This window comes from Colletotrichum costaricense (assembly GCF_030867565.1).
Source record: "Colletotrichum costaricense strain IMI 309622 chromosome Unknown Scaffold_14.1, whole genome shotgun sequence".
NCBI lineage: Eukaryota > Fungi > Ascomycota > Sordariomycetes > Glomerellales > Glomerellaceae > Colletotrichum > Colletotrichum costaricense.
The window spans coordinates 486,595-504,565 of record NW_026848243.1 but is presented as its reverse complement, the minus strand read 5'-3'; the positions used below and the strand labels follow the sequence as shown (position 1 = coordinate 504,565).

Genomic DNA, 17,971 nt, shown 5'->3' with positions numbered 1-17,971 from the left:
CCGCGCTTGTCTGTTTGCCCGAGTCCAAGGCGGTAAGGGCTCCAAAGTCACAATCGTGCCCGTTGAGTTCGCCAAAAAGATTGAAAACACGCGTACCTTACGGGTAGCGCCATTTGTCAGCCTCGACAGCCTCAATTTGCATAGTTCTAGACCGCCATGGCGCGCAGTCCCTTGACCTTAGTTTGTTGTTTGGCAGCGCCTCGTCGTCAGAGTCTCACCTTGTCCCAAGACCCCTAAATCGGATGTGCCTTCAAAGTTGCGGTTTTTGGGAGCGAAAAGGCCGTGTCTCCACGTCTTTGGCGCCGCACCGGGCTTCCACGAGCACGGATCGACCATGACACAATCCCGCAGGGATAGAGAGACATTGCTCTCGCGAGAATCATCCAGTCCAAGTGTCGTCTGGTCCGTGAGTTTAGCTACAACGTGTGTGCTGAGTAACATGCCCGACGCATTCGCTAGCGCAGGGGATGGAATGGAACACTATTGGAAGAACCAGCCGCGTTCACCTGACCTGGTAGATTTTGACTTCCGGCGTTTCTGTCATGAACGATTCCGAGACGATACGAAAAGGAACGGCCGACCGAGACTAAGCTGCCGGGATTCCTCGGTGTGACTATGGAGCCCCTGGCTGCAGCGCCAATCCGGCCATCAACGGTTCAACAGTCGTGGATACTATCCGCACTTTTTGCTTCTGCGGTCCGCCTACGAGTGCTCGGCTGAACGCAAAATTGCGATCTGCTCGGCAAATGAAAAGCAAGTAGGCAGACTTGCGTGGTTGCCAAATGATCAGAGGCAGATGTCGATTTCACCTCAACAACTGACTGCCGCTGCGAACTTTGGCTAGCCGAAATCCGACGAGCACTGAGAGAAAAGCAAACGCAGGCTTCTCTGTCGCACAGCAAACCCCCCCCCTCCCCCAAAAAAAAAAAAAAAAAAAAAAAAAAACCGTTCTCTTCTTCCCTTGCGTTCGCTGGCCATGCTTAGCTTTTTGGAGAACAAAATTGCTATGTGGTTCAGGACGGGGGCGGGTGTTATGCGAAAGGTTGCAACATGCTTCCAAGAAAGTTCCATCTCACCGGCGGACCGTCGAATTTCGGTCAACCCTTGTCAAGCGATTCAAGTCTATCGCCTTATGGCGGCCGTTAGCGCCGCGTTTGTCTCCCCTTGCCCACCACTTCAGGAGAGCCTCATTAACACGAGGCAATACGTTGCAAGCTGTGGTAAACGTCCCGCAGCGTTTTATCCTTGTTGAGTCAAGTCGCAGAATGATTTGATGAGCGCTAGGCCCTGATCGTGGTTCAGGTTCCGTAGCCGATGGAGTGTATATGATCGGCTTATTTTGCAAGGTTGCGCTGCGGGTCATTTATTGGCAGAGAATATTCGTCTGCGCGTAGTGTGTACGGAGTAATACTGTATCCAAGGCTTAGTGATGGTCTCGTTCAGACTCCAGAGTTCACGATACACAAGTCCAGGGTGCCATCCATCCTAAGGTAGCGAGGATGGGTAGCGACAAGGGCATCGTCAAACAAGAGAATAACCAGGCGAGCGCGCTGATTGGAAACCACACCAGCGGATCTGCTTACGTTTTCAAAGCAGCCCCGGGATGCCGGGCATCGCATGAATAGATTGGCCCAGTGAGTGACAGGTTGGCCTGGTCTTGCATGTTTGAGGTGTGTTGCGAACAACATCGGACTACTGGAAAAGTCCAAGCTCAAGCCGGGAGAAAAAAAAAAAAAAGGGAGACAAGGCAGGATCCTGATCGGATTGCTGAGGTGGCTTTGGTGGTCACCACAAACCCTGTCTTATTAACAAAGCAAGCCACGCCTGTGCAGCTGAATATGTGGTTGAGTTGCCTCATGCAAAAGTTTGAGTTTGTACGGGAGCGTGGTACCCAGTTCGCTGCACGGCAAGAACGTGGGGGATCTCCTCCGCCCCGGTCCGGCAGAGACAGTGACACCTGATGGTGCAGCAAGTCTGTGGTAGACTGAGTCTCAGGTCCGTGAGCCATGCTTGTGTTTCTCGTGATCTCTCAGCCGCGGAGGTTAAGCATGTAGCGGAGAACGACGTGAGCCACGTCTCCATACTAGCTATCGTCTTTTGGGGCAGAATGTGGGTTTGCTCAAGCAAGGAATGCCTTCGACTCTTGAACATTCGAACAACGTTGCCGAGGAATGCTGGCTCGGTTGCGTCCGCTGTTGATTTCGGGGTTGGCTGGAGAGCCGAGTCACACGCTCCGAATATCCCCTCAGTCCGCCATGGGAAATGTCTAGCTGCTCTAGGATGCCTGCATCGGGACAGTAATTAGGTGTTCCGAGGATCACCAAACGCATGCCAGAGCTTGCCACGCCGACTCACGTGTTGGGTGAGTTCAGACCAGTAGGTTAGCTGGCTTCTTGATGCAATTCCCTCGACAACAGGACGTTTCTGACTAAATGCCTCAAATCGATATTGCAAGTCAAACGCACGCATTCTCCGAATGGATCGCCAACGGCGGTCGCCTAAAGGTCTGACGTTGGATGCTATCGCATTGTCTGGCTGTGAGTGAGTATCGATCACTGCCGGTGTTCCTAGGAGGGAAACCACGATGCCTTCCAACATGGGCATGGCGTCTCTTCTCGAGCTCGAATACGATAATGCGGTATCGCCAGGAGTAAGATCAGTAGACGATCCTGCGAAAAGTCCCATTGGTAAAGTCCAGCCGCGAGGATGCTGAAGTCTCCGTTGTCCAGCGGAGACGTAAACAGCCGGTCCAAGTCAGCTAGTATCGAGAACTCGATAGAAGCCGGCATGCAAACCCTCAGAGAGCAACCACATCTATAGTGTTGAGCGAATCAGAGACGAAGAAGTAGACCCCAAGCTGTTATGTCTCAAAGCACAGACGACGGCGTGGCTCCGGCAGCGAGCTTAATCCCGAAAGGCCAAGACAATATGAGCGCTAATCTGCGTGAAATCGAGCGCATACCTAGATTGACGACCTAGCCACGTCGGATTGGTTGGCTTGCACCAAGCCCATGCAACAGGGGCATGTGGATTTCGACCGCCACAAACCATCTGCACTGTGACAGCCTGGCTGACTCAAGTAAGTCAGCTCAGGACGATGTAGTGATGGCGCGATATGAGGCCATACCGGTTTTAGTTCTTGTACGGATCGCTCTTGGTCTGCGGGGGACGGGACGCAGGGAGAAGAAGTGCTTGACGGGCGTCTGCAGTGTGAATGTACTAGACACCAACGATGCCGAGAAAAAGCAATTATGGTGTCGGTGGTAAGGTAAAAGAATCGGTGGTGGTTTCGAGGATCGCTGTCAATGAAATCATTTCCGTTCCTTGACCTGGTCAAGACCCCCAGCTCCACGTTTGTTTGAGTGAGATGGAAGGGCACCCCCAGAAAAGCCGAGATTGGGTATGCGCACCAGCATCTAGGTCTTCAATATTGCGGAGGTCGGATACGGATGCCCGGTGCAGCCTTGTTCTTGAACACGGAGCGGCATCTTGCCTCATCTAGATTGAAGGATCAGCAGCGGACGAGGGAGTGCGGCCCTGCGTGCTGACTGCCGTTTCACAATCGAGTCTCGCTTGAGAGCTCCCTGTGTACGGAGCATTTGACGGTCCTTGGCCCTGCACCGGAACACAAACAGACGGAGCTGAGGCTTGTGTCGCCAATCAAGTGGGTTCCACGATGACTCCTCCCTAGACTCCGTGGCTGGAGCGCCTGCGAGCTTGTCTCGAGCGGCAGGACGTGCGTGCGTGCTCAAGCCATTCGCATTGTGACTTGTTGGACGGAATTCGGATGGTTGGAAAATAACCCGAGATGTTATTGCTCCCAAGAGTTGCCGGCGGAGGAAACGCAGCCGATTTTTGTCTTGCAGTGTCTGGTAGCAGAAGGCGGCTGCTGGGATACATTCTTCTATTCGTGTTTGTTTATAACGCATCGGTATATCTTCGTCTTTGATAAGTGTATGCGTGTGTTCCGCTTCCCGCTATAGGCGATAGGTAGTCACAGTGTTTGAACACTCGTAGGTATTTGTCTCTCCCTCCGCCACCATCTCAGCCTGCTAGCTGTTGTCCGTTGCTCCTTAGGCACGGTTGCTGTTACTGGCTCCTGGGCTCTTGCCCATCTGATGATGGCGATGCTGACCACGATGCTTGGCCCGGCTGTTTCTCGTTTGCAGTAGCGGACACACTTGGCGCCTGGAACCGGGTTGGCCAAGTTGGCCCTGACTGGGAATGAGAAGGGCGAGAGACAAACAAGGTTTGGGAATGTCGCAGAAGCGAACCGCTGCTCTTAGCACGGTGTATTATTAACGTGGTGTTATACCGGGGCCGTCGCCATGTCGGTAATACGTGTAATGCAGAGAGCGAAAGAGCGTGGGGTATCCGAAGGATAGCGTCGCAGAGATTCGAATAGTCGGGATGATATTCCTAGGGTAAGACTGAGATTCAGTATGTATTCGTACGAATATGGGCAGGGACCGACGACGGACAAGGGCCAAGGACCGAGCTGCAAGCCTTGAAGTTGGACGGGCGGACCAAGAGTTATGGAGAGAGGGAACGAGTTAGACGATGAGATCTGACAGATGCGCTAGCCCGGCTGCGGTAAGCGTTTTCCGTGATCGATGCAGTTCCTGCAGACCGCTTGTTTCTTTTCTCAGATTGATGGCCTGAGGCATCATGAGCGATATTCAGGCAACTACGGGTCATTGGTACACTATGCATGGGAAGGGGGAAGGAAGCATCCGGTGGGACCGCGGCAGGAGTGGCAGGGAGCAGGAAAGTGAGGCAGCCACGGGCTGGCTGAGGTGGATCTATCACGTGATCTATACGTCCTCTATCCAAGACCCAGCGAGAAGCTGGGAGGGCGGCAACCAGCCACCAGCACCAGCCACCAGATAGCCACCGGTCGTGACCATCTTGCAGTTGTCTGCGCCTTCTTTTTGTCCCTCCTTCTTCCTCTCTGCCCCTTCCCGTTCCTTGAATCCTTCCTGCAAGTGTGACTTCAGACCGTAGAGGGCGCCTTGTTTTCTGATTGGTCAAGAAGGCTGTTGGGGATAGTCTAAAGTAGCACATGATTGGTTAGAGAATCGATGGGGCGGGGTGGTAAGGAAGGAAGGAAGGAAGAAACTCCAACGAACACCAAGAAGAGTGCCTAGAGGAAGGACCTAACTACCTACCTTAGCTACCTGTCTCCATCGTCATCTTCCTCAATCTCACCCCTTGCAGGACTGCACATCGTTTTGCTTCTCGGTAGTACGGTATGCTGCAATTCTCTCCATCACAATCAGTGGCTTGCGGTCGGACGTCGTAGCCGTGCTCGAAGAGTTTCTGTTACTCTTACACTCCGCTGTCTTCGGATATTTCGGTCTGCTTACGGTTACAGTGTCGCATAGACAAGCAAACCATCGTGATCGACGAGAGAACCACTTTCACGATACTAGGGACTGGCCTACGGATACACTATGTTCCTCCTGGACTGTCATCGCAGGCTCCATCGAATCCCAGTCTGACATTATCACATCAAGCTCGCTACCAATCGACCGGCCTTTATCTTAGCAGTGGCATCATAGCCTGCCACACCACTATGAAGGAGCGCATCATGAATGATGAGTCTCTGCTTTACCAACTTCCTGAGCGGAATCCCGTCTTACCGTCCATCTACCGCTAGGCGGCACGAGTAGTTCGACCGAAGAGACAGACGCTCGTGGAATCAAGACTTAGACTCTGCCTGGACCAAAACCCAGAGCCCGGGAGGCGCGCGCTGGTTGCTCTGCTCAGCTGTGCTTGCAAACTTGCCGATGGCCACACTGGCGGGGGAGTTGGGACTTCACAAGTTCACACACACACACACACACACACACACACACAGACGATGCTACACTACATCGTGAACCACGGGCGCTATGCTACAACTGGACGCCCGAAATTGCCTATTGGGCTGGCGAGATCAGCCTCTGCAGACCATCATATGGGCCCCCCGTGGCCCCTTCACCATCATGATCCATCATGATCCATCATAGCTCCGTCGTCGACAGCCTCACTCGTCGGGAGCTTGCGCCCAGGGACCCCTGTACAGCGACCCCATCAAGTCGTTACGAGGCTGCTCTCGCTCGCCTGCAGCCTCTGCATTTCTTCCATTCCCGAATCGCCCGGACTGGCCAGTGGCACGCACACATAGCCCATGGACTACGCTAGAACGGCACAAGGTGACAAGACTCCAGAGACGCTGCCACTGCGCACCACACAGACCACATACTTTTTGACACCACACCATCACGACCATACCACCCATGTCTTGTCGACGTTCGACTCTCTCTCAAGTCTCACCCACACTCTCAACAACCAGCTCTCTCTTTCGCGGCTCGCCTGCATCGCTGTGCCAGAATGACACACGATCCTGGCCTCAGGCATGACTGCTTCAACCTCAAGCAACCCTGACAGCGAATCAACCCCAGCCAGTCCCTCCCCGTTCTGCCCGTTTACCGCTCCGAGCCACACAGACGTGCAGCATATTGCTGCAGACTGCAAAGACCTATGCATCATACGCATCCAAGCAATGCAGCATTGCGGCGTTCATCAAGCCTGGATTGCGGCGTGCAGCGTCACGGCGTGCCTAGGGTCAAGTGTACGGCAGATTCCAGAGAAACGAAAAAAAAAAAGAGAAAAAAGAAAGAGAGAGACCTCACAACATCAATCTGCTTGTCCATTCAGCGCCCGGCACGCTCAGGTTGCTTATCCACTTTCTTTTCATGGAACTCAATCCTGGCCCGCCCATTCAAACGGTCGTTCGCAATCTCAGGCCCATGTGCGACCCATGACCACGTTGGCCGCCGTCACTGGCCGGGATCAAAAGCCCATTCCAGAGGCAAACCGAATCCTCCTTCGCCCGCCCTGAGTCTCCACACGCACCGAGTCCAGGCCTGCTGTTCCGCTTGCTGCTCCGTAGATGCTGGAGTTGCCGCTGCTTCGTCTCCGGCCAAGCTGGCCACGGGCACGCAAACCCAAGGCCGACATGGAAAGATTTGGCCGTAAATTTCGAGGCACCACACTCCGCAGCTCATCATTTGCAGAGAGGCTACCGTGTCCTCGACTCCGCCAGCCTTTACCTACTGCGTATTCGTACCGAGTCTGAGTGATGCCTATGGCGCTAGATCCGACCCCACGGTCCTGAACCCGCTCTTACACGTCTAATCATGCTCTCAGTCTCGAGTCTACTGTCATGCTCTGATGAGACCTCAGAGGCTCAGACGGGCTCGGATTGACCGGCCAGAACGGCCCACAACCAGTTCGAAAAGAAAAATATCATGGCAATGATCCGTCCGTCGTCAAGCGAACTTGGTCTCCTAATCGAGTCGGTCGCGGACTGCCAGCAACCAGACCAGCAGACATAGCCAGCCAGCACATAACTGTGCACCCGCAAATGTGAAAACCCCGTCGTTACTGTTTGGCAAAATATGCAGTCTACCCGGCCATTCGTATCGACTCGACCATACACAGTAGGTATAGAGCACTTAGCTCGGCACCAACTACTTCAATAGTCGCTTGTGCAGAACATTACTCATTGGCTCGCCTTACTAGCAGTCATGGTATTGACGCAAGCATCCTAAAGTGCTTCTCAATAGATGATTGGCCGTATCTATCCTTGTCGACCAATCATGGCGCTACAGGTGATCTACACTTCACAACTGTTGCTAAGAGAGAATGTGTGTGGTGTACGTACTCCGTAGTTGGTGCAGCCACAAGGTGGCCACCAGGTGGAAGATGACCGCTTGCGAAAAATCCGGAAGCCAATCAATGCTCCCGCGAAGGATGGATGGGAAGCGACGGGCATCCTGTGAGCCAGAGCCAGATCTGCTTAGCATTGATCCAGTCACCAGCCTGCGAGGCAGCATCTGCAACAGAAAGGCTGACCGGCCACCGAAGCCCACACTCATCAACTCCCGGACTTTATGCAAACAGCTTGCCAAGCGCCACAAAGGCTCCGACGTCAGCTACGAGACCATGACAGTGAGCCAATTAGGTCGCGGGTGGCACTATTGTGACTGGGCATCCCAAGTCGCCCGCTCTCAGTCGGTGTTTGGCGGTAGTCACAGATTACCCTGCTACCAGCTCTACCCGGTGTCAACAGCGTCTTTTTCGACCTCGAACCACGCGGCATTGATGATAGCTGTGGCTCAAAGTACGGGGCTCTGCAACAAGCCATAGCATACCACGTCGCTAGACCAGGCCGAATACTCCCAAGTCGCGGTGAAGGAAGACGTGTCTCATTCGATCATGGTTCGACTGAGATTCCATGCCCGGTTCCGACGTTCCCCCAAGGGGGTTTTGTTCAAGCGTGAGGCTTTCCTCCATTATCCTACGAAAATGGGGACGTTCGCCCTGCGGCAGGCGAGACAAGGGCAGGCTGGATAGAGAGAAGAATGGAAGAAGCTACACATCACAGGTCACAGGAGGCCTATGACGATGGCTCACTCAGTATCGCTTAGGGAGGGCGAGCGGTGGCAGCAAGAGCACGGAGCAGTCAGTCACCAACAAGGCACCGGGCCTCTGATTGACAGCGAGAAAGCTGAGAAGGGAAGTAAGTGAAGGGAAGGGAAGGGTAGAGCAACGGACAGTCTGTGTTCCCTCCGCCAGGGTCGTCCCATGAGTGCTTAGGAGGCGACGACTCACGCACGCCCCGTTTCTTCGACACCCATCGACCATCCGTTTCGTCTGACACACTCAGCCAGTAGCGGTGGCAGGGGTATATGGAGCACGGCTGGGGGTGGTGGATAAGAATCAATACACGAGAAGTGAGGGGTGACACTGCTCACACCCACTCACACCTCACACCCCCTTGGGACGGGGCCACTTTACCTGGTGCGTCAGACAATACCTGCTCGTAAATTGCGCAGAGACGCCAATCACGACTGCTAGTGGCATCCTGGTGGCTGCTCCAGCAGAGAAACTCTGCCGGTCACTTGTCCACGCCTGGGCACGACCACGCCCCCTTTGGCTCCACGCCCCCTCGGCCCTCTACCTACTGCGTAGCTCCAAGCCAGGCTCTCAGGCCTCAGGCTCTTCTATCAACTCTAACCCACTGGCCCGCTGCTCATGTCGAACTCAAGAATAGACGGTGCATTGGTGGATCCATGGCTAAGACATGGCAAGCCGCTCATCCCTGCTCTTCTAATATCGAAGACGACTGGGGTGTCCTTGGAGCCACCGGCCATGGTGGATGCTCCACGCAACGCACTTTGACATGGGTACGTAGCCGTAGCGCTAACATCATTTCGCCTCGTTCCTCATCGGGGTGGTGGCAGTCATTATCAACCACCCATATCCCACCACCGTACAACTGGCTCGGCTTGTCTCGAGACTTCAATCATCAACTTTTCCACCACGCTCCTTCCCGTCGACCTCTTCACATCTCTTCACGATCTTCGGGAAACTGGAATCTCAGTCGCCCTTCCACCTCCGCCTCACAACAGACACCGACCTTCACCGACCTCAGCTCGCTACCCATCCCGCACCAGGCGACAATTACCGTGTTTGACTCGTTGACTCGACGTCTTGCACTTTCGACCTTTTCTACTTCCTCAGACCGATCCATTCATAGGACTACCAACCCATCTCAGGCCGTAGGATAATAACCCAGGACTATTACTTTGGACTCCCAGGACATACCAACCCAAAGGACAAAGGCCGTTTCTACTTTTTTCTTCTTCTCTTCCACTTTGGATCTCGCCCTCGAGACCCATTACAAACCGCCAGAGAAAGGATTCCCATTTGGACCCGCAAAAATCACATAACATGCAGCATGTATCAGGATTTGGCTATCCCACCCCTCCCGCGTCGCCGGTGTACGACAACACAAAGTGTTCGATCCAACAACCCATCACGACAGCACCTCACTGCCAGGCACGATATGTCCCGCTAACACCAGAGGCGAGACTCGGAAGGTTTCTTGAGGGCAAGTTGCAGTTGCAAACCATTCTTGGTACTGGCGCATATGGCGTCGTGTACTCCGCAGTGGATGTCAAGACCGGAGTCCGTTACGCCGTCAAGTGCCTCAGCAAATTCAACCCAGATGGAACCCCATTGGATCGTCGACAGGTTGCCTTCCAGAACCGAGAGATTCGTCTGCACTACCTGGCGTCGGCCCACCCTAACGTGGTATCGATGCTCAAGATTGTTGATGACCCGGATTGCATCTATGTTATCTTGGAATATTGCCCGGAAGGTGACTTGTTCTTCAACATCACCGAGTGCGGTCAGTATGTCGGGAACGATGACCTCGCCAAGAGAGTCTTCCTGCAAGTATTGGATGCCGTGGAGCACTGCCATTCCCTCGGAATCTACCACAGAGACTTGAAGCCGGAGAACATTCTCGTTTCGGACCAAGGATCAACAGTCAAGCTTGCCGATTTTGGCCTCGCAACCTCATCCGACCGGTCAGAGGACTACGGATGCGGCTCAACATTCTACATGAGTCCAGGTAGGCCATCCACTCCCAGGAATTTTCCTACTTCTATCAAGCCCCCTGAACACCACTAACATGTCGCTTCTTTCCTTTTCTTAGAATGCCTGGATCACTCCGCCCGGAGACCTTTCTACTTCTGCGCACCAAATGATGTCTGGAGCCTCGGAGTCATCTTGGTCAACCTGACCTGCGGACGCAACCCATGGAAGCAAGCATCCTTTGAGGATTCTACTTACAGGGCTTACACCCGATGCCCGGAAACTCTGAAGAGCATTCTCCCCGTGTCGGATGAACTGAACGACATCTTGGGGAGGATCTTCACCCGTAACCCGGATCAGAGGATTACTCTTGCCGAGTTGAAGGCAAGAATCCAGGCTTGCTCCATGTTGACCATCCCGGCGACGCCGACAGCTGTGCTTTCGACTACCCAGGTTCCGCATGAGCATACTACCGAATACGTTACTAGCGAGGACACGATTGTCGACGACTACGATAATGCCCTCTCGCCTGCTTCCTCATCCTCGGACGAAGGATCTACCTGTTCTTCTGACGAGGGCTCGCTCACCTCAAGTGGCTCGACCATCGATGACCTTGATGAGGACTTCCTTCAGGAACAGCAGGAGACTATGGCATGCCATACCCAAACATTCGAACCAGAGGATACCGGAGCAACATACTTCTCCACACAGGACTATATCCCTCAACATTACACTGGCCCCGTACCATCCCAGCTTGCCGGACCTGAGTCATTCCGTGTCCAGATGCCTGTACCAACATCGGCTCCTCTTCAGGCTCAACTGCAAGCGCCCAGCTGTCCATCCAAGTCTTTCGTCCAGTTCTGGTGGGGAGATGTGTTGAAGTATGCTCAACAGGCCCCTGCTATCCATCCTCACGTCCCCTTCCACCACCAGGTTCCCATCTTATCGCACCCTCAAGGCTGCTACTAGGAACAATCATCCGTTACGCCAATTCATGTCCAGGACCACCCCAATCCAACGTATCCTGGAGGACATGGCGACATCAACTCAAAAAAACAACAACTAATCAACGTTCATCCTCGTGGGCCACCCATGAGGATACTTAATTCGTTACGAGACACGTGGACCATATTACCTTTTGGACTTATCTTCCCGGAATGGAATCTCCAAAAGTTGTGCAAAAAAGGACCGGAATTTCTCTACTACGCAACGGCGCTTGTAAACTTGTCGGAGCGGTTTTTTCTTTCATTGTTTATTCTTTCTGTCTTAAGCGCGGAGTTGGGAACTGGAAAGCAAAGAGTGATGGTGTGTCGATGTCGAAAACTATGGAAAGCATATCAGGCGCAGACGGGGACAAAGACAAAGAGGCAGGAATTCTTCTCATGATTTTTCAGGAGGGCGGAATATTCTATTCTGACGCATTGATGCGCAAACGGCTTGGGGAAAAGAGCTTTCACAGGGCTACTTTCCTGCCAACCGTTTGGATGATACCAGATTCTTCCTTTTTTTTTTCTTTTTTTCTTTTTTTGGGATGTGTTTGGGCAACTACGGGAGAGAGGGATTCTGTTCCCTCAAAGCTGAGGAAAAGACGGTTTAGACAATACCTGGGCCAAGAACCCAACCGTCAGCGGATATGTTCGTTGAACGGAGACTCGAACTGGGACCAAAGCCCTCGAAACGAGTACAGGCTAGGGATAACGGCCAGAAAACAACTGGCGCCTACCAATGAATACAAACATTCAAACACCCCAAAACAAAGCCTTTCCACGTGCACCTGTGAATTATCACTACTATTGAGAGCGATTTACTCTATCCGAAAAGAGCCCGACTACCGACCTTGCCAAAATGCTGCTTAGCTAAGGCGAAGGTGGTGGTGTTGGTCGGAAGCGGCGGGATGAGGCAGTCTGTGGTTCTCTAACCTTCTACGTAATGGCCTAAAAAGGGTGACATTCTTTTTTTTTTTCCGACCTTCGGTTACGGTTCTTCCAGAACGTCTCGAATAATTCCATTCAGGTTTTACGAGGGGAGAAAAGGTTAAGGGAAACCCTCCCATTCTCCGAGTCTCTGACAACTTTGAGGGATGGTTATTCCCTACTTGAGTAATCTACGGTCTACCTTGTATTTTGTAGTTTAAAACCGCCCAAACGCGCGAGGCAGTGAGGTGGAGGAGAGGGAATGCAAACCCCTCCCCTTCTGAGGAGGTGTCCCCCCAAGCCTTTTCCTCACAGGCAGGGGAGAGAGCCATGGTCTTGTTCGGCTTTACTGTGTAAAAGGCGGGTTTGTGTCAAGCGGGCGGTATCCCTGATGAATTGTTCACTTTTCTAGGACTGACGTCCTTCTTCGACAAGTCTCTTTTTTCCCTTTTTTTTTTTTTTTTTTTTTTTGGCACGCCTTTTGCACGCCTGTTGCCTTTAGGGGATGGGCCTATCTACTCTGCAGGAAGACAATGTGCGCACTTCTGTAAGCGTGCTAGGCGGAATATGGAGAAGGGTGGTGCTGCTCTCTCGCCAAAAAAAAAAAAAAAAAAGAGAAAAAAAAAAGTAGTCATGAGAAAGTGCAGCTTTCGAATGGATTGTGCAACTATGCAAACTGACTTAGTGCACGGCAACTGCGTCGCTCCATAGAAAGAGCACGTTCCAACAGACCAACACTAGAGGGGGGATGAAGATCACACACACTCCAGCTTTTCTTCTTTCTGGCTGTGCCCGCAGTAGTAAGCACGTTCTAAGAAAGGCAGGGCTGTCGAAGGGGGATGGATTCAATGGATCGGTGGTTTCTGGTGGTGGTCACTTCTGGCGCTGGTGCCCATTCTCGAAAGGGGGGGCTGGCTGGCCTCGCACGCTTCGCTGTACTGGTTTCCGCGATGGTGCTGCAGACGTGATTGGACGGTGAGCACTCTGAAAGATGTGGGAAACGGTCGTCGTTCGCCTTGTTTTCGGTGGTGCGGGTGGTATGGGTGAGTTGCGTCGAGGTGGTCCGTTCCATCCTCCCCTGTTCCTATAAGTCACTGCCGTGATGTAGTATGGGTAGTGTTATTCTTTCTTTTTTTGCTTTTCCTTAATTGTTCTTAGGACCGCAGGTCGGCCCTACCGTGAGCCTTGAGGGCGGAGGTTGATGCCCTCTTTGGGTTTAGAGTGTACGAAGAGGGTTTGGGTTGAGACCGATTATAGCCCTAGTGACCCTGCCAATATTTTTATTGTATTGTTTCCTTCCTTGGAGCGAAAGTGTGACGGTTCCAACTGCCCAGTGCCAACCTGGGCATTTTTCTTTGGTGCATGGGTCATGGATTGTCACCAGCTTTTGCTCTGAGCAGAGCAGAGAGTCCCCTGAGAAGAAGGTTGAGCCTTGGTCGGATTCGGGCTCGTGCCTCGGTGACTGGGGGTAGGAGGGTTCGGGATGGGACGCGCGCGATGTCATGTAGTGACATTAGTTGTACGGATACGGTTGGTTGGAAGCCTTGAAAGGGGGAGGATCGCAATGTATGCAGAGGTAGTAGCACCAGGAAGAAAGGTTGCGGAGCCTTTCATGAGTGCATCCAACCGGGTCGTGTTGTTCAACTTTCCCAACGTTAGGGAATCCCCGAAGATTGGCACACTGGGGGAGAAACTTGGGAAACAGTGAGGTGGACTTGCATGGGGCGTGTTTGCGCCGTTGTCACCTTATTACGCATGCGGCACGGCGGAGGATGGGTTGTAAGGTAGGGACGCCTCGGGCGTTGTGTGGTTTGGGCATGGAAGCGTGTGGGTGGAGCAAAGAAAGCACCGGGCTTGCATTTATGGAATGATGGATGGGAGGCCATGGGCACGGCATGGCACAGCACAGCATGGCATGGCAAGACGCGATAGCGAATCCCATCGTGGTGGGCATGCATGTAGGCAACCCTGTTTGCGATGAGGGTGGCCGAGGCACTGAAGTGTGAGCCAACTAGAAGACGTCTGGAGGAGCGTGTGAGAGGTTGCAGATATGGAGAGATATGTGTGAGTAGGTACTCCGTAAGTGTGTGTATAGGTGGCTAGCTTCATTGCTAAACATGCAAGTGTGCTTTTTCGGTGGGAGCCGGCAGCCTTTTTGTTTCTGTTTTATTCCTTCACTTTTGGTCGTTATTGGGTTGCGAGGTTTAGCACTTTACACGGACACTTTGTGAGGCGAATGTGCTGTTATAACTGAGTATATAGCATGTCTCGGTGTGGCCTGATGGGTGGATGGGGCCAAAGTGCTTCCCTCTTACAGTTGGAAGTGTATGGGGTCTTGGGATGACATGTCGTCTGGCTTACACTTCCGTGCTTCCCGCCGCGCCATTGAGCACAAGGAGGCGTCTTACCGGATGGACGAGACGAGGTGGGGGGCTCTCAAGAGGAAAAAGGGCTTGAATAGGTATAGGCAAAAGACGCATCAAACCACGCGAGAGGGATAGCTAAGCGGGATCATGGGATAGATGAAAAAAGGATGTTTGAAAGAAAGGACTGGAATTAGTTAGCGTGCCATGTGCCAAATGTTATGGGTTATGACGATGGAAGACTAGGTAGGGCCAAGTTCACTTATTGAACAAGCCAGACAGAGAAAGACAGAGGGGTAGATCAGTTGGCCAAGAGTATAGCTGGCAGAAAACTCTCTGGTGGGCGGTGGTGGTGGGCTTGGTTTAGCACATATTTGGTGTGGTTGGGTTAGTTGCCAGTTTCGCCCGAGAGTCCTTACCCACGATCGCTGAGCCGTGAGTGGCTTGAATCACTTGACTTCCCGCTTGCGCTAGGCCTTGACAGCAAGCAGATGCATGTTCTATAGACTAGCTTACTGGATCTCAAGTATGCCGTGGACACGGGTTAGTTCTGACTGATTAGGTAGATGCTGGCGGCTCTCAACTCTGCGGGTGATTTCTCAAACCTTTTCGCATGATGAGGTGATGAGCAGTATGGACATTGAATGCCGACTGACAAGTCTTGAAGGGGCAATTACTGTAGTGAGCGAATGCTGGCCCCACCGTCCCATGATCGCAGACTGTTTGTGGTGCCATCCACCGGAGTTATTGGAATGACGGAGACGAAGACGGCGGCCGCGGCGCACGGCGACAATGGAACACCCGGCCGGGGGGGTTGATGGTGTTGGATGGATGTGGAGCTTGATGCGGTGTGGCACTGTCATATTCGGTCTATGATGGAGAACGATAGCATTCCTGGCTGAAAGATCTGCTGATACTGCAGTTGGCGACGCTCTAGACCTGACAAGCGAGAAGCTCGCATTCATCAGTTGGCACTTTACTGGACTTGTTGTCAGCCAATCTCAAGAGTCCGAAGTCTCTCTTGCTGTGTCTATGGTTCCCACCCATCCACACTTTTTCATAGGTTGGGTTGGCCGCTATCTCTACGGGCTCTTCCCCGGTAGACGATCGAGAACTCTATCATTGTCTTGGCCGTCTATTCGTGCCTTTTGGACTGCGGAAACTGTGGGTTATCAACTTATCGTCCTTTTCTTAATCCATCTTTTTGACAGCTCCGGCCAAGCTTTGCGTTTGACTTGTGATAGAGTTTGGCCGCGTTTTGAAAATGGTGTGGGATAAAAAAGCAACGGAGACAGGGTTTGGGCGTTTGGGAGAAGGCAATAATTCTGCTCTGCTGCGGTGTCGATCATTGGAAAGGGCATAGGTTGGCGAGTCGCTTTCTCATCCGGCCCCTGCTCCTGTTTGCTGGTTTGGGTTCCTCGTAGCGGTCGTTGTGGGCACCGACGAGGGTTATTCTGTCTTTCTCTGGATATCGAGGAATCAATTCGCGGGCGGTCTCAATGCAATGGATGCATACTGTCGGATTTGGCATAATCAAAAACTGGTTGAAGACTTCTACATTTGGTTGACAAGACCGGGTTGGCCATACCGTCCTCTGCTTTGAGGCCCTCGCGAACAACCCCTGCAACTATTTTTCGTTTCTTGCAGCAGTGACAAGTCAGTTAATGCGGAACCCGATATGCCGGGTTTTCGCTGCAAGCCGCAGGCCGCAAGCGGACGGAGGCACGAAGGGGGCGGTGAGGGAAAAAGGTCTAGGCCCCAGCTCGAGTTGGACAAGGTGGGAAACGACAGATCTATCGGGATACAGCGTGGCTTGATAGATGCCAGAGAAAAGGTGTATTTCCCAAACGTGATTGGGTGGGATGGAATCTGTTCTCGACATTTGCCTGCATTGAGCTGAGCGTTGTCACCTCCTCCTCCCCGCAATTCATGGTGGCGATAAGCCAGAGCTCTTCGTTGTGATGGAGACAAAACGAACAACGAACAGCCGGAGCCACTAACATGATGGATCATGGGCAAGTCTTCACTGGTCTTTGCGGTCTTTTTTGTTCCTCTCCCCCTTGCACTTGCATCTAGTGGGCTCACTGGGCTGGCGAACTGCGCTTTTCCAGGCCCCCGCCAGCTTGCGCCGGTAGTTGTTGAAGTGGTTCGGAAACGTTCCCGCGGCGTGGCCGGGGGGCTAGAGTTGAAGGGCCCTATTCCACTTTGGCACATAGTCTTAGGATGACACCTAGTACCTTAGACCGCTTCTGCGCATGGCGCATGATGGGTTTGATATTGACGGGTTTCTGCCCCAGTATGGACAGGATAAAGTATGAAGAAGGGCGCGTCTGACGGGTGGGGGCGTTCAATATTCTTGTTCCTCTAGAAAGCCTGGAAGGTGACCACTAGGGGCCCTAGATGATCAAGGAATGGGATGGACAACTGCAGATCGAGATGCGGAGAACGGCACGGCGGCGAGGCAGCGGGCAGTGACTGAGCGAGTGCCCTTTTGCGGCCGCAGAAACCGAACTGGTGGGCACACTGGAGAGTCGCAGGACTGGTTTGCCAAGGCCGCGCGCCGTTGGTACGATGTTCAATGCGTGATACTAGGCGTAATCTTTGGAGACAGACTGAGAGACATGGTGGAAGTAAGGGCGCACGGCAATTGTTGCTTCTCGGCGTCGTCTTGTCTCTCGGTGAGGGGTTGGTAGGGTTGTTGTGTCAGTGTGCCTATAATCAGAGAGCTCGTGAGTGGCTAGGCGAGAACGAGCTTGGCTGGTGAGGAGGTAGGTACTTTGAACCATCATGTCTTGGAGCCCGCGTTGAGGTGGACGCGCGAGGTTACGAAGTGTGGAAGCGTGGTTGAGCAACTCTCAGTCATCAACTACGTCAACTGTCTCGATATCTCGAAGACCCGCATAGGAGGGCCAAGCTCGCACGTTTGCGCACGTTCCCTTGTCGCAACGCCCACCGTTCGATAGATGGCTAGGGAGACATCGCAAGTCTACTAACTTGGAGGATTTCGAAGAATGTGGTCTCGGGAGACACTCATGGTGCGATATTAACAGTGAATCCATCTTATCAAACTATGATTGGCAACCTGCTGAGTCCGGCTAAACATGCTGCGCTTCCAAACAGTCCGTGTTCAACTGGAACACTTTAGTCTCTAGGGTGTAGAAAGCAGCACCATCAACGTCACGATCGCGATTCTGTGTAGATCGCCGCGTGGTTGTTATTCATCCCTTACCGCCGAGAGATCTTCAAAACACATAGGACACAGCT

The 17,971-nt window shown here is 52.9% G+C and overlaps 8 protein-coding genes across 8 annotated transcripts; 6 read left to right on the top strand and 2 right to left on the bottom strand.

Annotated features, from left to right (window-relative positions):
• Nucleotides 1-2,584: 2,584 nt before the first annotated feature.
• On the top strand, nt 2,585-5,659 carry CCOS01_12052 (uncharacterized protein; the record flags this gene model as incomplete). The annotated part of the gene is made up of 2 exons (XM_060460202.1): nt 2,585-2,687; nt 5,517-5,659. The coding sequence occupies 2 exons, from the start codon at nt 2,585-2,587 to the stop codon at nt 5,657-5,659; spliced, it is 246 nt and encodes an 81-aa protein (XP_060309145.1).
• A 130-nt stretch (nt 5,660-5,789) lies between these two features.
• On the top strand, nt 5,790-6,001 carry CCOS01_12051 (uncharacterized protein; the record flags this gene model as incomplete). Its single annotated transcript, XM_060460201.1, has 2 exons — nt 5,790-5,810; nt 5,843-6,001. The coding sequence occupies 2 exons, from the start codon at nt 5,790-5,792 to the stop codon at nt 5,999-6,001; spliced, it is 180 nt and encodes a 59-aa protein (XP_060309144.1).
• Nucleotides 6,002-6,525: 524 nt separating this feature from the next.
• Nucleotides 6,526-7,023, top strand: CCOS01_12050 (uncharacterized protein; the record flags this gene model as incomplete). Its single annotated transcript, XM_060460200.1, has 1 exon — nt 6,526-7,023. One exon carries the CDS (start codon nt 6,526-6,528, stop codon nt 7,021-7,023), a length of 498 nt encoding a protein of 165 aa, XP_060309143.1.
• CCOS01_12049 (uncharacterized protein) lies at nt 6,825-7,055 on the bottom strand (the record flags this gene model as incomplete). The annotated part of the gene is made up of 1 exon (XM_060460199.1): nt 6,825-7,055. One exon carries the CDS (start codon nt 7,053-7,055, stop codon nt 6,825-6,827), a length of 231 nt encoding a protein of 76 aa, XP_060309142.1.
• Nucleotides 7,056-7,692: 637 nt separating this feature from the next.
• On the top strand, nt 7,693-8,577 carry CCOS01_12048 (uncharacterized protein; the record flags this gene model as incomplete). Its single annotated transcript, XM_060460198.1, has 3 exons — nt 7,693-7,998; nt 8,085-8,232; nt 8,435-8,577. 3 exons carry the CDS (start codon nt 7,693-7,695, stop codon nt 8,575-8,577), a joined length of 597 nt encoding a protein of 198 aa, XP_060309141.1.
• Nucleotides 8,578-8,885: 308 nt separating this feature from the next.
• On the top strand, nt 8,886-9,620 carry CCOS01_12047 (uncharacterized protein; the record flags this gene model as incomplete). The annotated part of the gene is made up of 1 exon (XM_060460197.1): nt 8,886-9,620. A coding segment is annotated over one exon (735 nt), but the record flags the coding sequence as incomplete, so codon positions are not given.
• Nucleotides 9,621-9,783: 163 nt separating this feature from the next.
• On the top strand, nt 9,784-11,400 carry CCOS01_12046 (uncharacterized protein; the record flags this gene model as incomplete). Its single annotated transcript, XM_060460196.1, has 2 exons — nt 9,784-10,468; nt 10,553-11,400. The coding sequence occupies 2 exons, from the start codon at nt 9,784-9,786 to the stop codon at nt 11,398-11,400; spliced, it is 1,533 nt and encodes a 510-aa protein (XP_060309139.1).
• A 4,861-nt stretch (nt 11,401-16,261) lies between these two features.
• On the bottom strand, nt 16,262-16,921 carry CCOS01_12045 (uncharacterized protein; the record flags this gene model as incomplete). The annotated part of the gene is made up of 1 exon (XM_060460195.1): nt 16,262-16,921. The coding sequence occupies one exon, from the start codon at nt 16,919-16,921 to the stop codon at nt 16,262-16,264; it is 660 nt and encodes a 219-aa protein (XP_060309138.1).
• Nucleotides 16,922-17,971: the final 1,050 nt, after the last annotated feature.